Below are 26,135 nucleotides of genomic sequence, written 5' to 3' on the forward strand. Positions count from 1 at the left end.
AGTGTACGAAGAGTGTGCCCTCCTGTCAGCTCTGAGTTGTTCTCGGATGATGTATCAGCGATTGCCCCGCGCACGAGGTCGACGTCGCTGCTCGAGGTCGACGGAGAGGCCGCGTCGGTGAAAAGCGCGACACGTGTCGGCTGAAAGTCATGCGGCGGATCCGAAGCAAGTGTATTCGATATCGATCGACACACCGAACGTCGCGGGGAGATACGCGTTACTTCGCATCGTTCGTCGGTGTTCGGATCGAAACGACGGATGTGATGGACAGCAGCCATCCGTCCGTTCGTCCGTCCGCTTGTTAACAGCCGAGCGATTCGGAACGACGCGGATGCGTGCATCTGGATCGATCAGTCGCTTCGAGCAGGACGACGAGACGCCGCGCGCGCTAACGCATGAGACAAGTAAAGCCGAGGTACCCTTAGTAGTCTGCGAAGCTTTCGTTACGAATGTTTCTCGACATTGCCCGTCACACCCACACCCTTATCTCGCGTCAAACTCTCGTTTCTTCCTCTCTTTTTTTTTTTAACGGAGATTGAGAGTCCGTCTCCTCTCGCCACGTTACTCTCTCGCGACGAGGCGAGGGAGCGACTCGGGGATATTTGGCATACGTAATGGCACAGCTGATCAAACTTGTACTCGCCGCGTTTTCCTAGTCGTTTTCGCAAAATGCCATCGCGCGCGTTAATCCAAATGTGCGCCAGGATGAACGCGACGCTCGTCGAGAGAGACCTGTCCTGCTAAGCGCGTGCGATCTGGGGCCGCACTCTGGACGTGCATTCCAACGCCGAGAGAGTACGCCCTTCTTATCTAAGAGTTGCACTTTTCTTATACGAGCGTCTCGTACAAGCTTGAGAATCAGAAAGACGTACTAATGCTCGAATGCGCGTCTAGAATACGGCCGCTGTCGTTGCTCGAGTGGTTGCGTGCATGCGACTGGGATATCGACGAGAAATTACTACGAGGGAGTCTCATGGGGATCATGGGGAACTTATCGCGACAAATACGTGTGCGGATACGCGCGAGCTCTCGATGCAACCACGGCGCGCTGACAGGTGCGGAAGTTTTGGGCGTAAGTCGGACGAAGAAGGGCCGATATGGACGCGAATGCACGAGTAAACCGCGAGAACCGCCGGGGGGGGAGAGGGGAGAGAGAGAGAGAGAGAGAGAGAGAGAGAGAGAGAGAGAGAGAAAGGAGAGAGAGAGTTGAAAACAAGCGGATTAAATCGGCATCTCAAAAGATCGTCTCTGCGACTTCAGGTAAGTTTTGTATATAGAACCTTAAAAATCCCCCGATAAAAAAACGATAAAAAATGTTCCCCGCGAGACGAGGGGTTGTATGTGAGATTTTGGAAATAATTTCACCTCGACTGTTTTTGTGTAAGCTTCAATGTTATCGCCGCACTTCTCATTTTCGGAACGCCGACGCTCGATCTGATCATGAGTGAAGAAGTTACGTTGACAGCCAAGTGTCCCAGAAATTTTGCGATAATTCCCGTTCGGACATTGTCCCCGGTAAAAGCGCTGTATATCTGCACACAGTCGAGCGTGAGAATTTTGATCGAGGGGAGGAACCTACACATGGACGGCAATTACTTTCTATGCTACCTACACTCGCACGTTCGCGCATTCCGCGGGGCCTCCAGTTACTTCGGATAACGTGCGAATCTCGTTCGCGCTAATATCACGTTATCCGTGTAAAAATTGATCAATGCATGCCGATCGGTATGTATGTGTGTGCTGTGTGTTTTGTGTGTGTGTGTGTGTTTCGTATGAGCCCTGGAACGTGATAACCTTTTTAAATGTACAATTCGACGAATATAATCCAGACACGTGGAACATCTCGATATATGCGGCATCAAGTTCACACGGGGAAGGAAGAAAGGTAACGAATTTTCTTCTGTCCGTGCGACGACAACATTACGTCAAATATCAGTCGCTGGGACTGACAATTTTTAAAAGGGTCGCGCGATTTAAAAAAGTTCGCATGTACATACGTATAGCCGTATCGACGAAAAGATTTGGGGGGGAGGGGGGAATACTGACAAACATGATACCGGTGATTTTGAACACAAGTGAGGATGATAAAATTGATGGCTTCGCGAGAATTGTCGGTCACTCGATGAGTCTGCGAGTCATCACGAATCATCAATTTGAGTAGCGCGTCTCTTTCCTCGATACAATTGACACATGTCGTTACACTAATCAAAGTCTAAGTCCCGTAACATTATTATCAATAAACAACAGCGGTATGCTAAATATCTTAGCATGTTAAGTTCGATAATTATATAAAACGAACGCGATACGTACTATACAAGATATAAGTAATCTGTGTACGATAATATATATGTAGTATACATAATATATACAAGATAATTTTACTAAATATAGTAAATTATTTTAGTGTTAAATTATACCTTGTATATATGTATATATATATATATATATATACATATAGTATAATTATACTATAATTATACTATAATCATCATCATAGTATAATTATGCAATACAATTACGCTAATTATGCTAAATTATACTAAAGCATGAACGTTAATCGGAAAACTGGAAGAAACTTTCAATTGACGAGTTGCCGCGCTCAAATCTAGTCAGTGTCTAGCGTAGATCGCGACGACGTCCCGCCGATTTTCTTCCTCTCAAGTAAGAAACACTTTTGTCGTTTTATTACATTAAAATCTTAAGTTGCAAGTCGCGCGTCGTGGCTTACTTGTAAAAAAAAGACTGTCTCGTCGCAAATCCGTCAACATATAAAATTTGCAAGTGTTCGTGCCGTTATCGCTACGTCATAAAAATATATAATCGAGATCAAACGTATTTCGAAATAAACGGCTCGAGTGAATAAACCGCGTCTCGCGAACGATCCAAAGCGAGAGAAGGAGTATAAGAGAGTAACGTATGGTTATACAAACGTGATGTTTCATATCGTTCCCCATGTCCGTGTGTGTATGTATATATGTATGTATATATGCATGATCTAGAGCGAGACCTTCGCTGGATCTCTTAGTAAATCGATCGATTCAACTGCGTAGCCTATCCCATGTACGCGTGCAGCTCCTTTGTTGGCGAACACGATCTTAGGTCGTCGGAAGGCTAACAAGGCTAAGCTCGGTATACGGCGACGCATGGTGCAACATAATGCCTCATTTACGCGCGAGAGAGGCTCGAACAACAATGTTTTTTTCTTCGATTACTTTTATCTGGCAGTATAATTGGTGTATAAAATTTTGGTTTCTCTTCTTCCTTCTTTCCCCTTTTTCTCTCTCTTTTATCACACTCTTTGTCTATTTTTCCTTTTTTTTTCTTCTTGCTCCAGTTTCTGTTCATGTCTCACCTCTATCCATGTCCCTATCCTTATCCGACCCCGCGAGGGGGTCCCAATAAATTTAGATATCACAATTAACAGCTCTGTTTCACGCGATTTTGCACTTGCCTATCTGCCTGCGTTTATGTCTCATCAGCTTGAACATCGGTCAAACCGAACTCGATTCGCCGGTCTTCCTTTCGCCCGTTCAGACTCGATCGCACGTTCCTCAGGGCTCGGACGGCGTCCCCGAGGGCTCGGCGTCAATAGCGCCATCGGTTTAATCGTAACCGAGAGCGCGTCAGGCTCGCGCGCTCTTGCCGGAAGAAGGAAGACCTGTTGCAGTGACCTAAGAGACGGTTCGGGAACCAGCACTTCGTAGGACATGTATACTCGCTTCTGCGCGAGTGCGTATCTAGTACGTACCGAACCAGAAGGTTCTCTTCTTGTCGGGTGAGTCACGAGCGAGGCTGCCGTTAGTATCTCGCATTCTACCGTGAATGCTTGACAGAATAACGTCGTGACGCGGTCTAACGTGTCGCCTCGCTCCGTGCGCGAGCACGCGCGCGCGTCAATTATTCGCTATCTACTAATCGAAGGATCCCTCGTTACGGCTAAAAGGAACCCGGTCGGAGTTCGCCAGGCACCACACGAACGGGCGGAAGTCGTACGTTCGGATGGACCCTCCTCCCGTCGTTCAAACCTCCTCCATTATCGGTCCGTCTTCCTCTATCTCTAGACTGGGCAGCTTGTGTTTGCATCAATGCACAAGCGTATCGGCGGTCTCTTAGAGAATCGTCCGCGATATTAACATCGGATGGAGCGAGTATCTTTCCAGGACGTTTGTGTCTACCGTCAGCTGCTTAGATAACCGCGCTGTGTACGACGACGAGAAACGGAAAAGAGGAGGATGAGGTGCTTGTAAGCTTGCACGCTCGCTCGCTCGCTCGCTCGCTCGCTCGTTCGCCTATGACGAGTTACGAGAGAGAGATAGAGAAAGAGAGATGATGGACAATGTATAGGACAGTCCTGTCGCGCTACGACCAGCGGTTTCGCGCCTCGTGCGCGCTTCACGCCTTTGCTGTTGGCGCCGTTGTTGTGCACCGGTGCGACGATTGGCATTTGGCAGTTGGTGTAACATATCAACGTAGCACTGACGAACTCTCGGGTCGGCGTAGCGAGGGTATCCGCCTCCTACGGACGTACGAGCGAGGCGGACGTTTGGCCTATTCGCTGCAGAAACGGGTGCAGGCTTTCTTCCACCTGCACTGGGTACACCAGAGGTCACGCGAATTCATTCCGTAGACCTTGCGGCACTTCTTCACGTCGTTGCGAGTTCGCCGCGGTGAGGACGGCATCTTGCCCGTGGACCCTGTCATGTTCTGTTGATGACACGCCTGCAATGGCCGTGGGGACAGTTTGATGTGCTTGACAGGCGTACCCTGAAACAGATAACAAAGATTTCGTCAGACCGACCAACCTCGATCTCGATAATGGTTGAATTTTTTAATAACGATGAAATGTGCAATTTTAATAACGAAACTGAGAACGATGCTTCCTTATCTTCAAGGAGGACTCAAGGAGAGTAAACGTAGATTTAATTAATTTAATTTAGATATAGAATAAGACTCTCCGATAATCAACAATATTAGAGCGAAGTAAGCGTGTGTGAACTCTCTTTCTCCTTTTTCAATAACGGATAACATGCAGTCTTAATTATAAGAAGAGAGGAAACTGAAAGAGCAGAGAAAACGGACATTTCGGTAAGATAAATAACAGAGAAATATTTTATGAAAGCCTAAAATTTTGCGTACCCTAAGTGTGTACCTCTCGTCCTGATGATAGATCTCCCTTTACAAGTTTTACGAGCGCGATTACTCACCGGCGACTGCGAGATCGCGTTATTCGGCTCTCTGGCACCGACCATCACGTTGTCGATGCTGTTATTTGTGGCAGGAGTCGCTTCAAGACGAAGCTGCTTTTGATATTCTGGATCCTCGTGCGGCGGTCTTGCCATGTCCCGGTGAGACATTGTGGGTGGTGAGCTCATGTGATCCACGCCGACCTCTTGGTAATAGAATTCCTCCTCGGGAACGCGCATATAATCCTTCTCACTGTCCGGCCCCTCGAACTTTTTCGGGCTGCGCAAAAAACGCGATTTTCTCCGTTTATATTCACTGTGAGCGTTTCGCTTACAGATAACAGCTCCTCCGTCGACATCGCCTAGTCGTGTCTCGATTCTTTTCGCACGTTACGTAACGCGTGTAACGAGAACTACTCAAGTAGAAAAATTTCCAGGAAAAACTGGTCACTGATCACTGGTCACTGATCAAGAAATTGGTCAGTTTTTACCGGCTAGGATTTATTAAACAGGAAAGTATCGGCTAGTACTTTTTGGCCAATTACTGATCAAAAACTAGGCAAGAAAAAATAATAATGTATAGTAATGATAGTTAGAGTAGTATAGATAATGCAGGGGCAAATGAATAAATAATATACAAGAAATGAAGGAAGAAAAGCATACAAGAAATGTAGAGGCAAAGTTTGTCATTGGATAGGATAAGGAAGCAAAATAAAAATACACGGAAAAAGGATGACACGAGCACAGGTGCTGTGCAAGTAAAGAAATTGAAATACAAACAGTAAGAGGGAGGTTATAGAAAACTCTTTCTTGACTATGTAAGCTGAAGGAAAATGTACTGATATATTGATTAGAAACTGGCCAGAAATCGATGAATTTTGCTGACCTACTGACTGAGTTACTGGTAAAGTGAGCGTCGCCTAAACTTATCAGAAATTGGTCAGTAATCAAAACTCCTGATCGGTTACTGGTTAGGAAGAGACCGCTCTTTTTCCACTTGAGTATATTATACGGATCGTTCTCTCGTGACAGACCGAAATCAGAGTAGTGCGTTATAAGCATGATTTGTTAGTCCGATTAATTTTTAGCTGTCGGATCGCGTTTCGTCCCACGGTTGTATGTGTGGCGCGTGTTATATCGTCGACGTCACAATAGAGAGAAACGATGGTCGGCGGCGCGAGAGATCGAGGAGTGCTATAGAAATATTTAATGTCAACATGTCTTTTCTCTCGCCGGCCGCGGTCAACGCTTGATCTCGCGCGAGCGTGGTCCCGCGACCTCGTAACGCACTATGCTGATAAAATGCGATCCGACGAGGCGAGGCGAGGCGAGACGCATTGTATCTCGAGTTATTAGCATACCCCAGATGTGACTGGCGCACATGTTCCTCGATAAGCGGGACGGTCGCTTTGATTTCCAGACAGCCCGGCCAAGTGCACTTGTAGACCACTGCCGGGTTCGCCTGCAAGTACAAAGCCATCATTAATGATCGTCGATACATCATGATAGACGTGTTAGAGGAAGAAAGAGCGGGGAGGGAGAAGGAGTGATATGCGTGGTCGCGATTTTCGGCCAAGCCGACGCACGGTTTTAGTACTCTTCGGCTTTTTTCGCCTCCAGTCGATTGTACCGTTTTTCACATCGATTTCGCGACGCGCTAACGTCGATGTATCGGTGATCGTGGGTTAGCACGTGGGCGCGCGTCGATGTCGAGGGCTTTGTCGCGTCGCTTTTAACCTTTCGATCGAAATGAACGACAGTCGCTAATCAGGACGGCCTTCAGGTCGTTACGATGCCACACCATCCATGAATTTCTCCTGTTATTTATACCAACGAAATATCCATTTTCTCGCTGGAAAATCGTTTCTGCACGCAAAAAAATCTCGGTGCAACCGAATAGGAACCAACTGAAAATTAGCTGGTGAGAAGCGATATCTCTGTTATGAAAACTTATACTTCTGTTGTCGCAACCAAAAATATTCGTCGTACTATCGCTGAACATGCAGCGATAGTAGAACTCGGTTGAAGCAATTGAGAACAGTTGACTATACAAAAGTCTCATAGAGGGATTTTTCTGTTCCTACAGCTGAGTTTTCGTCTGATCCCTGAGTAACCGAAAATTTGGTTGCACCAACAGAATTATTTTTTCCGTGTGTTTTTTTCTCTCACGTTATTCATCCGAAAAATTCACACTCACTCATCTTCGGTCTCTCTCTCGTCCCTATGCGAGATAATTGTTGGAGCAACAAGCATGAATAATTTAACAAATTTCGAAAATCATAAAAATACCATCGATCACAGCGTTTCTTTGAGAAAAAAAGAGACAAACTTCCTCACTTAAACATTTTTTACATCTTAGAAAGCAACGAGAATGAGATGATTGCGATGAACGAAACTTTATAATTACTTAACATCACTAATCGCCAATAATGTCTATTCTGCTGTGCGTGTCCTAATTAACTGTATTATAACAATTGAACAAATAACTTTTCATTAACATTACACATAATGCAGTGTTAATTACGATAATTAACGAATTGATAGATGACGTGTCTCCTGATAAGACACGCTCATCTTCGATCTACGTCTATTTTCGATCATTCTCTCTTTCTCCCTCCCCGTTTCCTCCTTTTGTTTTAATTTTTCTACAGGGTCATGGAGAAGAGAGAGCCTCTTCGCGTTCGCACAATTATGAGACAACTCGTCATATTACTAGTCCACGAGCAACGGATTGTTTTAAGACGGCCCTGCCGTTGGAGTCACGCCAAGCCGAGCCAAACCAAGGTAAGGTAAGGTAAGGTAAGGTAAGGTAAGGTAAGGTAAGGTAAGGTAAGGTAAGGCAAGGTGAGGTAAGGCAAACCAAGCCGAGCTTGGCTCGGCGAGAGAGGAAAATCGATGCGCGGCAGCCAACAGCTTCGCCGTGCGCGCACGTTTCTTTGTTTACATCGGAGGCGCCGCGCCGGTCACGACGGCGGTGGTCACGTGGTATTGATCCAGAGGAGAATGAGGATACGCGAAGCCCTCGCGGACCACGCGGTTCTCGATGATCGCGTGCGATCTCCGACGCCGAAGGACGACGGCGGACGCGCACTGGCATTTTCGTACGAGAAAGGTTACGCACGCGTCCTCACCTGCAATCATCTTCCCCGCCTCGAGTGACGATTACCGGACGGTCCCTTGGATCCTCCCGTCCCCGAGCGCGAATGGGAATGACGATCCGCTTCAATCCGTCCAGGAAGCCGGATTAGATTCGCGCACGGGTCGTCATTAGTCCCGGCGAATCGTTCGATCATTATTCCAGCGTCGTCGTGCGACGATGCGAACCAAGACGATTACTTCGCAGAGACGCGGGGAGTTTTGCGGGACCGCTGCGCGGTTCCCGTGCTCCGGGCGTACGACAGTGACTTCCATATTTATCTGCGACGACAGAGGGCCGGAGATTGATTCTCGGCCGGAATTATACCGGTTACCATGCGCGTTTCGGAACTGATGGATTCGGGCACAGCGACGGCAATGGCGGCGGCCGTGTGTGTGTACGTGTGTATGTAACCGGACACGGCTAATCGTCTATTAACGGTGCTGCAGATCATCAGTCGTCGGCCACACGCAACACGGACATTTTCTAGTGTAACGGGCCGCAGAAGTAAGACAATAATGATCTCGTTAATGCGAAGGACGCCCCTTCGTGACATTCCGGATTAATAAATTCCGCCGGGCAAAATAATTTCACCGAGTATTCGCGCGCGAGCGCGATACCGACGTCGTCTCGGCCATTCAGCCAGGCTAATGAGCGAATGAATATTTACGGGTGATTCCAACGACTGTGCACTTGAGTCACGATCTCGGAAATCGCGTCGATCCTCGTTCCTTCCCTTCGAATTCGCGCGGATCGCGCTCACGCGCCGTTATTGTTGCGCCGCGCCTCTCTCTTTCTCTCTTTCTCTCGATTCTCACGTGGTGTATACCGGGTGACGCAGCGAAAAGCCACTGACCGAGAGTAAGGGAGAGGAAAGAAGAGAGAGAGAGAGAAACCGAGGGAACGTGCGCGCGCGGATGATAACAAAGCTCGATAAGCGAGCGCGCGCGCGCGCGCGCGTGATATCGATGCGCATCTAAAAGGACGCGCCGTTCGGCAAGAGACGCGCTCGTTCGGCGGCTAGACTTTAAGGACCCCCTCGTGTTGCTGCTAGTGTAGTGACATCACCTCTGAAACGGTACACGCGAATACGGCGTGGTGCACGGCGTGGCCATTGCCGAGGTCACAGACCTTCCACGCCGGTCGGCAGGCAATGCTCCCTTTGCCTTGCCCTGCCTTGCTGTGCGCCTCGCCGTCGATTTGGCGTGCTCCGGAGAACTCTTCGCAGTCCTCCTCCTCCTCCTCCTCCTCCTCCTCTTCTACCTCCCCCCTCTACCCACCCCTATCACTCCCGCCGCGACCTTTCGCACACGCCGCGGTGATTCCGATAGCATTGGTCTAGAGGGCACCACGTGTACCGGCAAGCGTCCTCACGAGCGCCGCTCATGATTTCTCTGGGCCGCCGGTCGGCCGGCCCGCGGATCTGCTCGCATGCGCGTCTTTTGCGCGAGGAGGATGCATGGCAGAAACGTGGGTCCTTTTTGGAAATCGTCGTGTGTCTTTCTAGGTCAAATCGCCGGTTCCGTGAAGCGGAACTTCTGCGAGCGTGGAAGCAAGTACGGGTCAGATTGCTCGGTGGTCATTGCGGTGAGTTGTCAGTAAAATTGCTGCGCAATTATCGTCGCGAAATACGCCGCTCGAAAGACGCTCGACGATTATCTGGACATCGTTTAACGCGGAGGTGCGTGCAGAGACGCGTTACCGCGAGGCGCTTTGTTATCAAACATCCCGACGTGTTTCTCTCTCTCTTTCTCTCTCTCTCTCTCTCTCTCTCTCTCGCTGTATGACGCAGCGCCACGTATGACGCGCTCGCGAAATTTGATCGATGACGCTGAGGCAGGTCGTCGCGGAAATCGCGCGACACACAAAGGGGATCACCGGCCTCTTTCTTTTCTCGCGGCGTAGAAGACGGAGATGGACGCGATGTAAATCCGGCGGAGCGATCTCTCTCCCTCTCTCTCTTTCATGACTGTTGCGAGAGCGTAGGGATGAGTAAGCTCGACAGGGTTGCCGCGATGCGCGGCGCAGAACGTCCGTCCGTGCCGCGCTGCGGGCACGACGCGCGCGACGCGGCGTTTCGTGGGCGCATCGCGTGCCAGATACGACGTTGCCGGCGGTAGAGAGATAGCCGTGTGCGCGCGGGCCCGTTGGGGATGCACACGCACGGGTTGGCTGGCCGCGGAGGAGCGGGCAAATCCACCGGTCGGGCATCCACCCTACACACACCAGCCTCGGCCGGCTTGTTCACGCGAAGTACCGCGCGCGCGTCCTTTCCCCCCCCTGCTCTCCCACTACTTTCGCGCGCGCGCTGCGCTACGCAACGGTACGCGCTCGTGAGCGAGCGAACTCGCACGCGCTCGTGCGTGAAAGTCCGCTCGTCGCGAAAATCACGCACGTGTGTGACACGCCGCTGGAACGTTCTGCGTCGTTCCTTCTTCCTCCTCTCTCTCTCTCTCTCTATCTTTTCTCTTTCTCTCGGTGTTTGATAAGCGGCACGCTTTCGAAACGATTGCTCCACAATTTCGAGGAGAGAAACGAACAACGACAAAGTTCGGTGATTCGCCTCGCAGGAATGCGTTAGAAGTCAATGCACCGAGGTTTGTTACGTCCAATGGACGTCGAATCACGTGCGCACGTCGAGAGCGGAGGGTATCTTTCCTCCTCCTTCTTTTCTTTTTGCTTGCGACTTCGCCACGGCCGTCGTTCCATTATATTGATGATCAGTCGTAATTCGTGCACCCACGCCGCCGATTACCAAGGCCGTTCGTTCCTGCACACGCGGTGCAGGTTTCGCGGCGTGTTTACGAATCGCTCTCCCAGACCCATCCGCCGGTGCGCGCCGTCGTTGAATGTATACGCGTACGAGCGCGCGCGGCGCCGCAAAAATCGATGCCAAACTACAAGCTGCAACAACCTGCTTTTCACGCGGCTCTCGCTTTCTCCGGTTAGGCCGACTTGTACCGGCGAGCCGCCGGCTGTTGCACAAAGGTGCGCGCGGCACGGCTGTATTTTCCCTACGTCACTACCTTTCGCGCAACTGCCGAGATTTTCACATGCAAACCTTTCCCGCCCCGTACCAACCATCCAACTTCAATCGCGCGCCGCGCGCACAAGTCCCACGTACTCTGACATTTTAATCCGACCGTTCGACGTTGTGGGCGCTGCGGAGTATTGTTATTGCGGAAAATAAAAAAACTCAATTTGCATCTCCTCGCACAGCGACGCGACGAAAATGCGAATACGGAGCTGCCTGATGAATTCGTTTCATTTCTAAATTTAGATAAATTTAAATAAATAAACTTCCCTCTGGATCGAATTGATTGATCTTTTTTTTGTACCCGCGAATAATCGCGGCAAATTTTTACGTAAGAGTCATCTGTTCGTCTACTGTCTCTCGCGATTCTTTATTCGAGTATAGCGCGAATGTGTGACGCGATGCTGTTTTGTTTTGAAAATTTATCTGATTTGTATGTGTGTGTCAAGCACAGGCGCGCACTTGACACTAGTCAGCCGCCGAATTTCGCGAGGATCGCAGTCGCATGTGCGAATAACAATATTCTCCGCGTACTATCGTACTCGCGTACACGTCGTCTTGACGTCACTGGTCGCCGCATTGACTCTCCGTCAATCCCCATTTCGGGACCATGCCGTCGTCTCACGCGGCGATGGGTTTCACGGACACAGGGATACACCGTGCGATGAGAGGGAGGGAAAGAAGTAAGAGAAGGGGGAGAAGAGATATAGAGACAGGAGAGAGAAAGAGAGCGAAAGAGAAAGAGAGACAGGGCGAAAACCCGAGCGCGCGAAATGAGCGAATAAGGAAGGGAGGAAGAAGGAAGGAGGGAGACGGAGTAGCAGACAGAAAGACAAAGACAGAATGAGGAGTCGGAGTTGCGGGAGAGAAGTGGGGAGTCCGGGTAACGCCCGGGAAACCAAAACAAACCGGGCTTCTGTGTGTTGGCGCGTACGAGGCGCGTCGATCCGTGGCGTGTGGTGAGGGTCGGACGTTGACCCTTCGTCGAACACACTGATGTCTCACGCACGAGAACGCGGGGTGCACGGGGTGGGAGGGAGAAAAATCTACGGGTTTGTTATGGGCGCTTCGCGTCGTAGTAGCGACAGCGGCGACGGCGGCGGCGGCGGTGGCGGCGACGGCGACGACGACGACGAAGACGGCGGTAGCGGCAAGCAGGGACGATGCGGTAACAGGGGACAGAAAATTTCAGAATATGGCCGCGTAGAGACGAGGACGATAAGGAGCAATCCGAGCCGAGAAGGAAAGGGAAAGAGACAGAGAGAGAGAGAGAGAGAGAGAGAGAGAGAGAGGGAGGGAAGGAGTCGAGAGGAAGAGAGACAGAGCAGAAGGAGAGGGGACTGACCGCGACGAGAGCGGAGCCACGTGTGATGCAGCAGGTACAACAACGACAAAGGCCGGTGTCGGCGCGCTGTGGCTACGTAGTAGTCGCCGGGTACACCAGCATCGCAAACTGCAACAAGCCTAGCTTTCGGAGGACACGCGCGTTGGTAGTGTTTGGATAGTTTATCACGACGTAACGATGCGTCACGCTGTGTGCAGCAGCGAGCACCGCGAACTTATCTCTCCGAGCCCGTGCAGATGACGCTCCGTGCTCCAGAATGCGATGATGCGTTTGCTTGGAAGCGTCACGTTCGACGGAGCTTCCGCGAGAAAAAACAACAAAAGATGCGGAGATCGCGGTGACGACGTTAACGAGTCGCGGAAAAGGGAGAAGAAAGAGAGAGAGAGAGAGGGAGGGAGAGGGAAGGAAGGAAAGAAAAAGAAAGCATCGGTAAAATCGAGCGATTTACGTGTTCTATGTGTGACAAAACGGCGAGAGCGAACAAAAGCCCGAGTATTCCGGCGGGCGGTGCGGCTGTAAAGTAGCGAGCTGGAAAAAGCATGCTCAGCTGGGACACGTCGCGGCACGCGATTCGGTGCAATTTACAAGGAAGAACCGAGGTCGTCGACACAGGCAGAGAGAGACGGGGAATCGTTTCAAATACACGACGAGGCAAGGAGAGGGCGGTAGGTGCCCGTGAGTCACGACGGGACTCTCTCTCTCTCCCTCTCTCTGTCTCTCTTTCCACCAGGATGTTCGACGCATCTAATTCGCCGCTTTCCGTTGCGTCCGAATAGAGAGGCACAAAGGGCCGTTTACGCGAGCACGATCGCCGATCGTTAGTCAGAGCCTCGGTTATCTAAATGCGTTTTTAATGCTCGCTTGAGAAACACGCGGCGCGTGCTTACTTATCTATCGCCTCGATAAAGTTACGCCGTCGGCACTAGAATTATTTTGATTTGAACGCGTTCGAGCGCGCGTGCGTCGGGGGAGAATATTCGATTGCAAATCGATAATGATTCCGCAGCGATTACAAGCGAGCCGAGATCGCTGATCGCGCTCTGCGTGACTAACCGACCGTCCAATTTGTCAGACATGCCCGAAATGAATATATTTTTTTTCCACTTGGCGAGGCGCAAACTGAGAGGAAGATGAAGAGAGGAGGAGACAGATCAATATTATTTTGTATTCGTCGAATGCGCGATTAAATCGCGCCGTCCGCAGTTTCCGTCTCTTATCGGTACTCGCAGACTCGCCGGTGCGTGCTCGAGTGTCTTTTTATCTTTCTCTTTCCTTAAAGTACGATGGCATCCGACTCCAGCTTTCGGCACGGGCAGATATCACGATGTTGCAAGCAGCGAATGGTGAATAGCCACATTGTTGCTGCGTGCGTGCCGCAAACGGGGCAAGAGTGTCTCCATATTAAGTCCGAAATTGCGCAGCCCGTTTGGCAAGAATGCGCATTCGTTGGACATCTCGCCTCTAATTAACCGCATAACTTTCACCGGCGGCCTTCTTGCTGTCTCTGCGCGACATTACCAGACGCGTACGAAAGTTTTCAGCGTTGCATCCTGCGGCCGGCCATTGTGTGTTGGACTTTATGAAGGTCAGCGTCGTCGCGCTGAGAAGGCTGCTAAGCGATGGTTGCCCGATGCTCGCGAGCGAGAGAACCGAGCTACAACCCGTGTGAGCGAGAGGAAGAAGAAAATAACACCGGGGATGGGAGAGGGGGGAGGGAAAGAGAAAGAGAGAGAAAGATAGAAAGAGAGTAGGTAGGATAGCGCAAACTGTTGAGAGAAGTGGCGGTGCGGGAGGAACGGCTGAGCGCCTGCGCAGACACGTTGTTTACGTCCTCGGGTTGAGCGTGGATTCCGTGGCCCCGCTGGCGTCTTGTTGAAATGGTGGAGGGCGGTCGTTCAGCGAGCCCACAACCGATATATACCGATATGTTCACATATATATACACACACACATATATATATATATATGTGTGTGTGTGTGTCGGTGAGAGAAAATGCTAAATGACACCGAATGAGGACGATGCACTTTGGGGACCCGGCGCGACTTTAATTATTTCCCGACTATATGGATCGCTTGGAAAAATTATCATGGTTGCTCTCATGTATATCTTCGTGATGCTTTGTTGGTGAATAGGTCGTGTCAAATGAATTCTTTTATTGGAACAAAAGTATCCGTTTGCATACACTTGCATCTTTACGACTTTGATTGTGCATCGGATTAAAATATTTCGTATGTTGTAATTTCTATTTTCACGAATTTCTGTACTGGATTTCTCTTTCTCTCTCTTTTACTTTCTCACATTCAGTAGCCGTCTTTAATTAGATGTTCATTTCATCATTGTTTAAGTCGAGTATTTGTCGATTTATGAAACCGGTGGTTGCGATTGTAGAAAAATACTCGACAAACTGTTGGACGATTTACACACAATCTCAGCGCATTACTGAGCGATCTCTCTTTTCTCTGTGGTGTACCGTGGCGCGTCTGGCAAAAATACCCGAGAACTACGCCGTTCAGCGAAAACGCGGTGAAAGGGAGAAAGTCGCGGGAGAAAGACGCGCGTTACATGTGACAATTGTGAAAATGGCAAGCGTGACTCCGCGCGTCGCTGTGTTTGCGCTGAATAAAATTCACGCACACCGCGAATTCCCCGGAGCGTATCATTAGCGCGGCGTATCTTCCACGATGCGTGGGTAAATGGCAATTAAAACCGCTCGGGAGCGTGTTCCGGGCAATGCGCATTAAACGACTACCCAGCGGGCGCTATCTTCCAAATCGCATTTATTCGCGAGTGCGCAACTTAATTTAATATTCGAGTGAGATTCGCGCGAGAGGACCGGAGCAGCGGGAGGTAGGCGAATCCCTTGACGGACGGAGACTTTCACGGAACAGTTTTAAAGCTCGATCTGCGAGTCGCATGCGAATTCGTATCTATTCGTTCTCTTTTTGTTGAAACTAATCGTTACCTAAAAGAAGGGAGATAAGTCGAATAATCGCCTTTCTTGACGTCACTTGTCTGTGTATACATAGGATGAAAGTAACGGGAAAAATGTCTGTAACGTTCCTCTCATACATTTCATCGACATCGACTGCACGTAATTTGGATTCGACGTGTGAATTCTGGGCCGGCGCGGCACCGACCTATTCGCTATCACCGTTCACTGATTTTCGCAGTCGTGTTGTGTTGATCGAGCCAGCCGGCCGGCTCGATTGGATAAGAACGCATTTTTCCAAGGACGGCCGGTGCGCTCTTGTGAAAAGAGAGAGAAAGGGGGCGAGAGTTAGAAAGGGAGAGAGATAAATGTTGACGCGCGTCCGCTTATCGGCGACACGTTCTTGCCAAATCGGGCGCGCATATTGCCTCCAACGTCGAGCGGACGTTCAAATCCGATGAGACTCGCTCGTATCTGACAAGGGAGGTTCAATATCCGTCTCAAGGTCGCGCGATTAATCTCACTGCACGAAAAGCGCTCGATAATCGACGGCACCCGCGAGCAACTGACTTGGGCGAGGTCGCCCGTGCGATGAGAATTAGCGCAAATTGCGGCCGGCGCGTTGCATCTCGCGCAAAACTTCGCCGTGGTCGACTCCCTTTTCGTCCACGTCATAGTCGTGAGAGGCGCCGTAATTTCAACAGAAAGCGAGCGTCGTAAATTTCACACTTGCTTCCGCATGGTGTGTCACACGGAGAGAGAGAAGGGGAAAAGAGAGAGAGAGACAGAGAAAGAGAGGAGGATTTATAAGAAAAATTCATTAAGAGAAATCCATTAAGAAATTGAGATTTATAGGCGTGCAGTAGCACACCACATTGTAACCATAGCTGCCTGCGGTGATTTCGATATTTATACTGTACTATTAATTATGCTCGCGCGTCTCTTGTTGCCGTTTCCCTCTTTCTTCTCCCACGCCGGGGAGCCCAAGGGATCGCGGTAGATGCTCGAGTGCAAACGCGCTCAGTCCCCGGACTGTTGATGCAACTGTGTGAGAAGCGATCGGCCCGAATCTCTGGCGAAGTCGCTATTCTGCAATTATCGTGCGTCATTGGAATTTTGCGCGACTGGATCTGGTCTCGGCTACGAGGAAGTTCCGGCACTTGGAAAAATAAGAGCCAGTTGCTTTCTGGGCGTCGATCCGAGCCGCGGTTATTTGCTTAATATCGGGAACGTTCACGTGTTTATGTCTACGCGCGCGCGACGGTAGCTACACGCACACACGCGTTTGCTCATGCGTGCACGCGTGTGGGTGTCTATACCGCGCGCGCGCGCGCGAAACCATTCGGGTACTTCCAAGACGTCACGGCGAGCGCGTGTTTGTTCTAAGTAAACGCCAATTTCGTCCCGCGATTAGACACGATCATATTTCTCCCGTGACGGAGCGATAACGCGCCACGGAGACGGATACTCCCGTACTTCGCCACGACAACGTTCATTCAAATATTCTCCCGTTTGTCCTCTCACTGTCTCGCCCGACTACTGTATAATCTCTCTCTGTCAGACACGACAAACGTCGTAAAAAAGTATTACCATGAGAGAGACGCGTGGCGATTGTAATCACAGGCGCTAGGTCGGGCAACGCGCCGTTCACGCGACTCTCCGGATGCTAAAGACGCAAAGATCTCAATTCTCTGAATTTCTTGGGACGAAATTCCATTCGAAAAGTACAACGACCAGTGAATCACTCGATTTCAAGTGATTTTTTACTCATACGCGGAGTGAATATTAGTTTTTTTCGTATAAATCCTCTTCCACTTTATTGTGTTTCTACATACAAAAAATATTCTGCTGCTAGGAAAAGCGACTCAGTTCCCTCTTTTGAATAATGATTATCTTCAACAAAGAATATTCTCTTGATTACAGTCTTAAAACACACTCGCCGCGAATCTTAGGAAAACTCATTATCACATGTATTCAAAAGTAGAATTTCTTGAAATATAAATAGTGAAATAAAAGAGTCAATTATTGTAGAACAAAAAATGTTTACTATAAAATTCTCTGCTTGTGTAAAGTAAATTCCGAAATTGAGGAGTATGTACTCCATCTGACGTATGTACGTCACTGTCGCAGGACATACCCTGATCGATTGAAACATTCGCTCATGTGGAGTCAGAATTCACTATAAACTTGCATGAAAAATTCACCCTCGCGATGCAAGAGTGGCAATATTTTCACTACTACCTCCAGCAAAAATATCGCCACCTTTCATTCGCTTCGAATTCCGCTCCAATAAATTTCGAGAGCGCGAAGTCAAATCGTCGCGAACGCGAACGAGACTTGCTCGGCTTCATCGAGTTCGCGAGTTCTAACGAACGACGATGTTAGCTACAACCGTTCCTCCCTCGCGTGATTTCGCTCGCTCGCTCGCGACACCCGTAATCGTTATTCATCCTCGCGCACAGCCGCATTCGAGATTCGGCTTCACGCGAAACGGTTCCACCACGCCGGCGAGAGAGCTTGGCCCGGATGGAACAGCCGGGTTCACGTGCCCGACGATCGTTAGATTCGTCGTCGAGCCGGCACGGTACCACGACGGCGGCGGCGGCGAAGTCAAGGTCGTTCTTTCGCGAATCTTCACATGGAGGAGTGGGTGGGTGGGCAACGGACGAGTCCCAGTTGGCCAATCGGTTGTGCCCCAGCCGGCTGAACAAAACCGTCGGGGAGGGAGTCGCTGCACGGAGAATAACCTTACCCTAGGGCAGGACTATCTCTCTCTCTTTCTCTGTGCAGAACGATCTTGAATTATCGCACGTTATTCCTTTTTTCTCTCCCTCCATCTCTCTCCTTCTCGTTTAATCTCCCGCCTTCTCTTCTCTTCGTCGTCGTATTTGTTATCAAAATCTCATACGATTGAAACGTGTCACCCGACGAGACTCATTATCTGCAGAAATTCGCGCGCGTTCGAGCCTTCGCGTGATGTGAGGGGACGTCTGGCACCTTATCTCGCCAACAAATTCAACAACACTCGTGTCATCTCATTAAATGTGCGCACGACGACTTTCTCTAGTTCCGCTTCTCGCAGCTTTAATTCGAGCAACACGAGCAATCGGCCTCTCCTTTTTTTCCTGCTCAACCTTGACATTTGCGATTTACATTTCACGTAATTATAGATCGCGCGTTTCCTACGATCATAAAACGTATTCCGCAATTAGACACGCGGATCAGATCGCGGATTATTTCAGGCGATCGCGAATTTAGCCGGACTCATAAATCGCTTAGCGCTTTTTCAGCGAGACTTTCGCGGGACCAAATCACCTCACCTTCTCTCTTTCCTTCGCCCGGTGAACGGCTGCTGCACTCGCGGCGAATCAGCTGGGCACGCACGAGCGAGCGAGCGAGCCCGCTTGAGCGTGACAGCGACTGATTCCCCGGCACTGTCAACGGCCTTGCCGCGGCATGGACACACCGGTTCTCCTCGGCTTACCCAAGTTGAGCAACAAAGTGGGCGCGGCCTGTGTTAGGACCAGTTTACAGTTACGTACTTCGCGCCGCGTAGGAACGAGCGTATATTCGCGACTCCTTTATCGTCCGGCTAAGATCGACCTGTCAAAAACGTCAAGAGGTCGGCGTGAACGCGCCGATCGATTCTCACGGATCTACCGTGGCACGTGTTAACGGAGAGTAAACGAATAAACGTGCGCGATCAATTTTAATCACGGCACCACCTCTCTCTTTCTCTTTCTCTCTCTCTCTCTCTCCCCTTCAGCCGAGAATTTACGTGGCTTCATCGTCACTTCCCCGAGCTCGACGAAGTTCCAGAGAAAAGACCTCTCTGACATTTTATTTACGCGTTTCTCCGACTCGGCGCGGTTTCCTCGATTGCAACTTCAAAGTCGGGATTCTATTCGCAATAATTGTACTCGATAGAACCGTGCCGGCGAATTTCACGAATCGCCCACGGCGCTTCGTGTGACGGCCGTGCGGTTCCCGGTACATGCATACACACACATACACATACACCGAGCAGTGTGACGTCGGGGCATCATCGATCGCGCTTTCATCGATCATGTCGCGCGCGCTGGTCCCACGGAGACTAGAGAATCGCGAGGAGATAGGTGACTTTCCGACCCGAGATCGATGCGAGAGAAAGTTACTCGCGCGAGTCTATGCCGATGGCGAAACACCTCTTATGTAAAAGTCCTGGTCAGCTGACAAGCTTAACCCGGGGGTTAGAGGAGGGACACCGAAGAGAGGGAGGAGAGGGATCGACTCGCGATCGATTCATATCTCGGCTCGAGCTGGAAAAACAAGAGAGAGAGAGAGAGAGAGAGAGAGAAGAAAGCGAACGTCCGTCGTTTTCTACAACAAAGCACGATTTATTTGTCAGAATGACGATAATCGCTCTTGCACGCCCGCCCCCGCGCTCCCGTGATAAGGTTGCTATCGGTTTATCGTGCACTCACGCTGAACGGTCAATACCTAATAAAAGCGTCCATCAGGTCGTCGCGTCGCACGAACAGCGCGTCATCTGCCGTCCAGGACATCGCGCGTCCTCGCGCCGTCTTTATGACAACATCGATTACGACGACCGGCTTTCTCTCTTTCTCTCCCTCTTTCTCCTTGTCTCTGTCTCTGTCGGCGGAGCCCTTAAACGCTTTAATTACTCGTGGAATACTTTCGCAGCTGGAGGTCAAGGTAGAGCACACGGCGCGGCGGTCGATACGGCGCGCCCCTGCGCGGGCGCAGAACACTTCCCGATGTGCGCTCGAGTATCGAAACGCTATTTTTTCCACCTTTTTTTCGTCGTCCTCTTTTCAACTCGAGCGACACGGAGATGCGTCTCATCACGACGCACGCGATCATCCACGCGCTGAAAAACGCCATCCAGTTTTTTGGGCCGCGAAAATACAGCGACCCGAGTGTCGGCGCGCCGATCGGCGACAGATCAATCGATTGATAAAGTGACGGAGATTCAAAGGTCGGGCGAGAGAGTTATTGCCGCGCTCGCGATAAAATTCGCATCGTCTCGAATTTAAAATGAGTGTCGCGTTACGATGAACCTGGCTGTCACGAGCGTCTATTATTAGAGCGCGGGACGCCGCGCTAAAACGACGGGAATCATCGACTGCGTTACGAAACGACACACCGTCGTCTGCCCACGTCCGACACGTGCGATGGGAAACGTGCAAAGGTAAAAGGAAAACCGGCGCCGAGGTGGTAGAGAGGGATAGGGTAGAAGGAGAGACCTCGAACTATCGCGGTTTGCGCAGCGCGAGCTGATTCGGAAACTGCGGAAGGGAGCTGGCGTGTACACCAGCTGGGATACATTTGTATTTCGATTTATGACAGCCGGGGCGCGTCGATTTGCCCGGGGGATCAATTAACAGCACGTAATTTACGCTCGTAATAACGCACACGCCCGGTTAATTTACGTCAGTAATATGCAGAGCGAATTATTTTGCAGATTTTTTCTTCGTTAAATCGAATGCACGTTATACTCGATAATATATATATATATATATATATATATGTATATATATATGATATGAACGAGCTAAAGCGGCGACGGCGGCGGCGGCTGCGTCAGCTGTTTTAATTGAACTTGCAGCGTCTCTCGACGCAACGTCATTGAGAATCGATCGCCGCGCACGGCTCATAGCGAATCGCGAGAGAACGACGAGGTGTGTATCGCGCGTACCGACTCGACGTGCGTATCAAGATCGCGTCGGATAAGGAGCGCGGACCTCCGCTTCGCGGTGCACTGCGACGACGCGTCGATTCGGCAGCGCGCGTAAAAAAGGCAGTCAGGACCTAGGACAACGAGCGGCATGCCGAGCGGCACGCCGTGCGGCACCGCTGTATCTCGTATCCCCACCGTCGGCGGTGTGCCTGGTTACCAGCTGAAATTCGCGCGTCCTTGACTCTCCTCCCGGCCGAAAAGTTCTAACAGCGCGAAGGGGGGGAGAGAGAGAGGGAACAATTTGCGTGTGTTTGCGCGAGAGCGAGGGAGAGAGAGAGAGAGAGAGAGAGAGAGAGAGAGAGAGAGAGAGAGAGGGAACAGTTTCGAGCATCGGTTGCAATAAAGAGCTCAACGCTCCAGACGTGACGTCACACAACGTATGTAAGCTAAGATAATTGACTTTCCGGCGTCAATGTTGGCGCGTTTTACTGTTAGACCGCCGCCCGAGCGGACCGTTCGACGAGAAAAGAAGCCTTTCATTATCTTTCGGGCTTATTAAGGCCGATGACATAACCGATCCCGAGACGGGATTCTTATCGCGGGCCGGTGCGGTATCGGCGGCCGAGATCTAACATTACCGGGCAGATCTGTGTCTATTTTAACGCGAGGCGCGACTAGACTCCGCGACTCTTGGCGGCATTTACTATCGTTGCGTGTATCGAGTCCGCTGTGCGACACGCCGGGCGCGTTTTCCGCACGCAATTTGACGATCGTTTTTTTTTTTGTGTACCGATGATCGTGCGCACTCTGCGCACGAGGAGGAGGAGGAGGAGGAGGCTCGGCACTGTTGAGGACGTATGACGTCACACAGAAGGTAAAAATAATTGAAGGACGTCATTACGCGGCACATCGCCCGACGAAAAGAAGCCTCCAATTATTTCAGTCCGCCACGCGTGACGTCACAGCTGGCTCGCCGAGGCGATTTTATTATCGGAGATGTCTATCGGTCTCGCGCGCAAAACTCACCGCTCCTTCGCAATACGACAGCTCCGCGTAACACGTTCGCACTTTTGTCGTCAACGACGACGACGACAACGAACAGTCGTGTCAGCGGAATGACAATTTTCACGTCCTATATCGCCTACCTGATGCGCTCGTCTCTCCTCCCTCCTTCTGCCCCTCACCTACCGCCCTCGACGACCGACCTCCGCGCACTATTTATACGTTGCCGCGCTCGATACGAGAAGCCGCAACCGGCACACGACCGGTAACGGCATGCCGGCTCGCGGACGAAGCAGTCGATCGTATTTTCGCCGCGACGTTACTATGACGAGTACGTTAGTCGCGGGAATCCGACCCACGCTCGGAATCCCAAAGTTTCGCGACGTACGCGAGCTGCATGACACACTATCGTCCGGAGATTATCTCATCACAACAGAACAGAGAAAGAGAGAGAGAGAGAGAGAACTATTCCGACTATAACGCTGTAATTGCAGTTATAGACACTCAACTGTCAACCACGATAAGAACGATCTCATGTTAGATCGCAAACGGTTGTTTCTACTTGTCCACGGCAAGTGTGTTTTGTGTAACGAAACGAATCCTTGTGAACGGGTTCTTTCTTTTCGAGACACCACGATGGCTTTGTTTATTGCAATCAGATCGATAATAAGAATCAATCCCGAGTAGGTAACGACGACCAACTGAGAGAACGAGAATCCGCACTCACGAGGAAACGAATCTCGCGAATTTAGCTTGCGTTCCTGAGAAATGAATCGACATCTCGCGTATGTCTCGAAATTCGCGTAGAGAGAAGAGGGACAGATACGCGGTGTGCGGGACAGATACTCTCGATGTGCCGTTCGAAATTGTTTTTTGCTATTTGAAATTGTGTTTTATAATAAGGACTGCCAAATCGATTGAGAGGAAGTTCGTTTCTACTGAAGTGGCTGTCCTTTCTCAGTTCTCGAGCTGTTTTCTCTCCATCATATGCCAAAGGATAGGTTCCTCTAGCCTGGTCGGCTGGAGGGAAGGGTGCCGTTCTCCAGTTATCCAATGACTGCCACGTCAAACCTTACAAGGTCGTCCGGACGGTAGGCACTGTGAGGCTACTCTTAAAACTGTACACGAGCATAGCCATTCGAGGAACAACGCGATACGCAACGGTGCTCCCCCGAGGAGTCATCTTTTTTCTCTTCCGACCGTGACCTCGCAGCATTAATGCTCTCTGACGTTTATTCCCGACCGAAAATGTCGCAAAATTGCATGGCGTGCCAAATCCTATGCCAGAATCAGCTCGACGCGAATCAGACGTCGGCGAAAACGTCTCCGTGCGCGGGATAATTTTAGTTTCTTTCGCATGAGTGTGGCCGTGTGCACACACGAGATCGCAAATTCCTAATGATGAGAGAAGCGCACGCGAACAGCGAGAAAAAATTCATAACTATAATCACACAGGGAAATAATTATTATAAATTGCGGTGAAGAATTATTTTAGTAAATTCTGCTATAACGTTGATGATAATAACCTTATATGTGTGTTATCTCTATCATTTTCATGTAAGAACAACCGAAAAAGATTGGGCCAGAAGTAACTATAATTTTAGTTGAATCATCCATTTTGTTCTCTCAGTTGAACGCACATGAGTTTCTATAATTCGTATTTCTCGCGAAACCGCGAGTTCAGCCAGTCGATATTAAACTCAAAAATTAACAGGCGAATTGCAGGTATTATTATCCGACTGATTGGGTCGCGGAGAAGCACATCTGAAGGAAGAGAAAGTCATTAAATTTCAACATAAACGACCGCGCGGCGGTGGATCACTGAGCAATTTATCGTGTTTCGAGAAAACAATCAATTACGCGTTATATTGGCGAGAATTAATGGCGACGCGCGGACAAAGAGAGAAGAAAGACGACAACGAGTATTTCCTACATACGTAACGTCGGTGTCATGGTCGCTGACTTATGTCATGCGATGCCTACGCGCATCATGCGAATGGAATCGCTTTGTTTGACATTTTGACGTAAAAACGTTTACAACCGATAGCGACGAAGTAACGGCAAGCTCGGGTGAAGAAGCCGATAAACCTCGCCACTATCCCGCCGCCCCCTTAAACATTCGTCGAACTCTCGCGAGTGGAATCGTCGCGTTGTTCTACCAAAGCGAAATGACTGAATCGCGATTTTTCAAATGCACCTGCGAGGAAAACACAAAATTGGAAATGTGCACGTGTGCGAGAGAGAGAGAAAGAGAGAGAGATTCCTAATTTCAACGGAGAACAACGCGCGCGGCGGTATTACGTCAGGAATTATGTTGCCACGCGATGACCCTGACTGTGCACGTGCGGCAGATAATATCTGCAATCCGTGCAGCATGAGCCACGGAACGGTGACGTGCGGGGAGAATTCGTCTCGAATTTGCCACGGGGATTTTTAATCGAGACATATTTCTCTTCGACGTGCGCGAATTCGCGCGATATCGACGGGAGTCCCTGCTAATTTCACCTAATGCGAAATAACTTTGCGATTTCGAGGGCGCTATCTAAAAAGGAGAAAATAATTTTTCGCTATTTTTCCCGTGTATATATTTATTCTGAAGGCGCTATAGAGATATGCTCTCCTGATTCTTAAGCTGAGACAATATTAGACTCGAGGCTCGTGTAAAAAAAAAAGCGAAATTTGGGACTGAAAGGGCACACTTGACGTTCGCTGCGCGTCCAGAATAGGGTCCCGGATCTTTCTCGCGTCGCGATGGCGGCGGGTTGTTGCCGGGCGCGCGGAAATGTGTAGCGAGCATTGCGGCTAACGTCAAGTTTACGCAACGCGCATTACGTAATGACACGGACGAACGTGTCGGAATACGACCCGGCGACCCAGAACTCGCGCGAAACGCACGTAAATGCCGGCCGCGATCGGCGCGGAATCGATGCGCTCGCGTGCGCGACAGGTTTTCCGCGACGTTTTCCCGGGCTCGCATGCGCCGCGAGTTCTTTTCCGCTCTCGAACGCTCCAACGTGAGCCACACAATCAATCCGTATATACAGCTCGTCACCTGGCGACAATTCATGCGACAATTTCGGCAACAATCAATATATACTCACGCGCATATTGAACGGAGGGAACACGATGATCGCGGCCCCTTTAAATCCCCCCGGCGGAGGTTCTCACGGCTGCACCGGCATGATCCCCGGCGTCACGGAAAGATACACATTGCGTGTCGTAACGATCGCGCGGTCGAGAGCTTCGCTGGCTCGAATTACGGCCGATAATCGGGAGAAACTTGGTCGCGATATCGCCAGGAAGAAATCTACGCCGATCGCCAGACAGTGTGACGACCGTCACAGTTGTCGTCGTCGTCGTCGTCGTCGTTGTCGTCGTCGTCGTCATCGTCCCCGTCGTCGTTCGCCGAACATCAAAGCCACCAACGGTCAAGGTCCGCCATTGGGATAGCCGCGACACAACTCGTGTATCTAACCGGCAAAATGTTGGTTAGAAAAGCAGCCGCGGCGGCGGGCGGCACGCGGAACTAGAAATAAATCTTCTGTGCGTTCTCCGTGCGCGCTGCACACGGACACACACGCATGCACACGTTCTCACGGGCCCGTGTGCGCGCACACACACACACACGCGCGACATGTGCCATCGTGTACACACGCGCGCACAGGCGTACACACACATCGCCGTCGTCGCTCACACACCGATATTATTTCGCGCGCGTGCAGTCAGGGCCACGGTGACCTTAACTACCTTCCTCCGCACCTCTACCCTCCTCCTCCTCCTCGTTGTTGCCTCCGCCTTCTCCTCCTCCTCCTCCTCCTCCTCCTC

The 26,135-nt window shown here is 50.4% G+C and overlaps 1 protein-coding gene across 1 annotated transcript in view; it reads right to left on the reverse strand.

The window, feature by feature from the left end:
• Positions 1-503: 503 nt before the first annotated feature.
• Positions 504-26,135, reverse strand: part of LOC116845739 (zinc finger protein 395) — a 97,660-nt gene continuing 72,028 nt past the window's right edge. Inside the window, exons 6-8 of the mRNA XM_032818787.1 lie at positions 6,545-6,645; positions 5,205-5,463; positions 504-4,764 (exon numbers count right to left, since the gene is read on the reverse strand). Coding sequence (XP_032674678.1) covers positions 4,549-4,764; positions 5,205-5,463; positions 6,545-6,645 — 576 coding nt within the window. The 3' untranslated portion in view covers positions 504-4,548. The remainder of the gene's footprint in view (positions 4,765-5,204; positions 5,464-6,544; positions 6,646-26,135) is intronic.

Source organism: Odontomachus brunneus, unplaced genomic scaffold (genome assembly GCF_010583005.1).
Source record: "Odontomachus brunneus isolate Ranch 3 - 2012 unplaced genomic scaffold, Obru_v1 Obru_scaffold_004, whole genome shotgun sequence".
NCBI lineage: Eukaryota > Metazoa > Arthropoda > Insecta > Hymenoptera > Formicidae > Odontomachus > Odontomachus brunneus.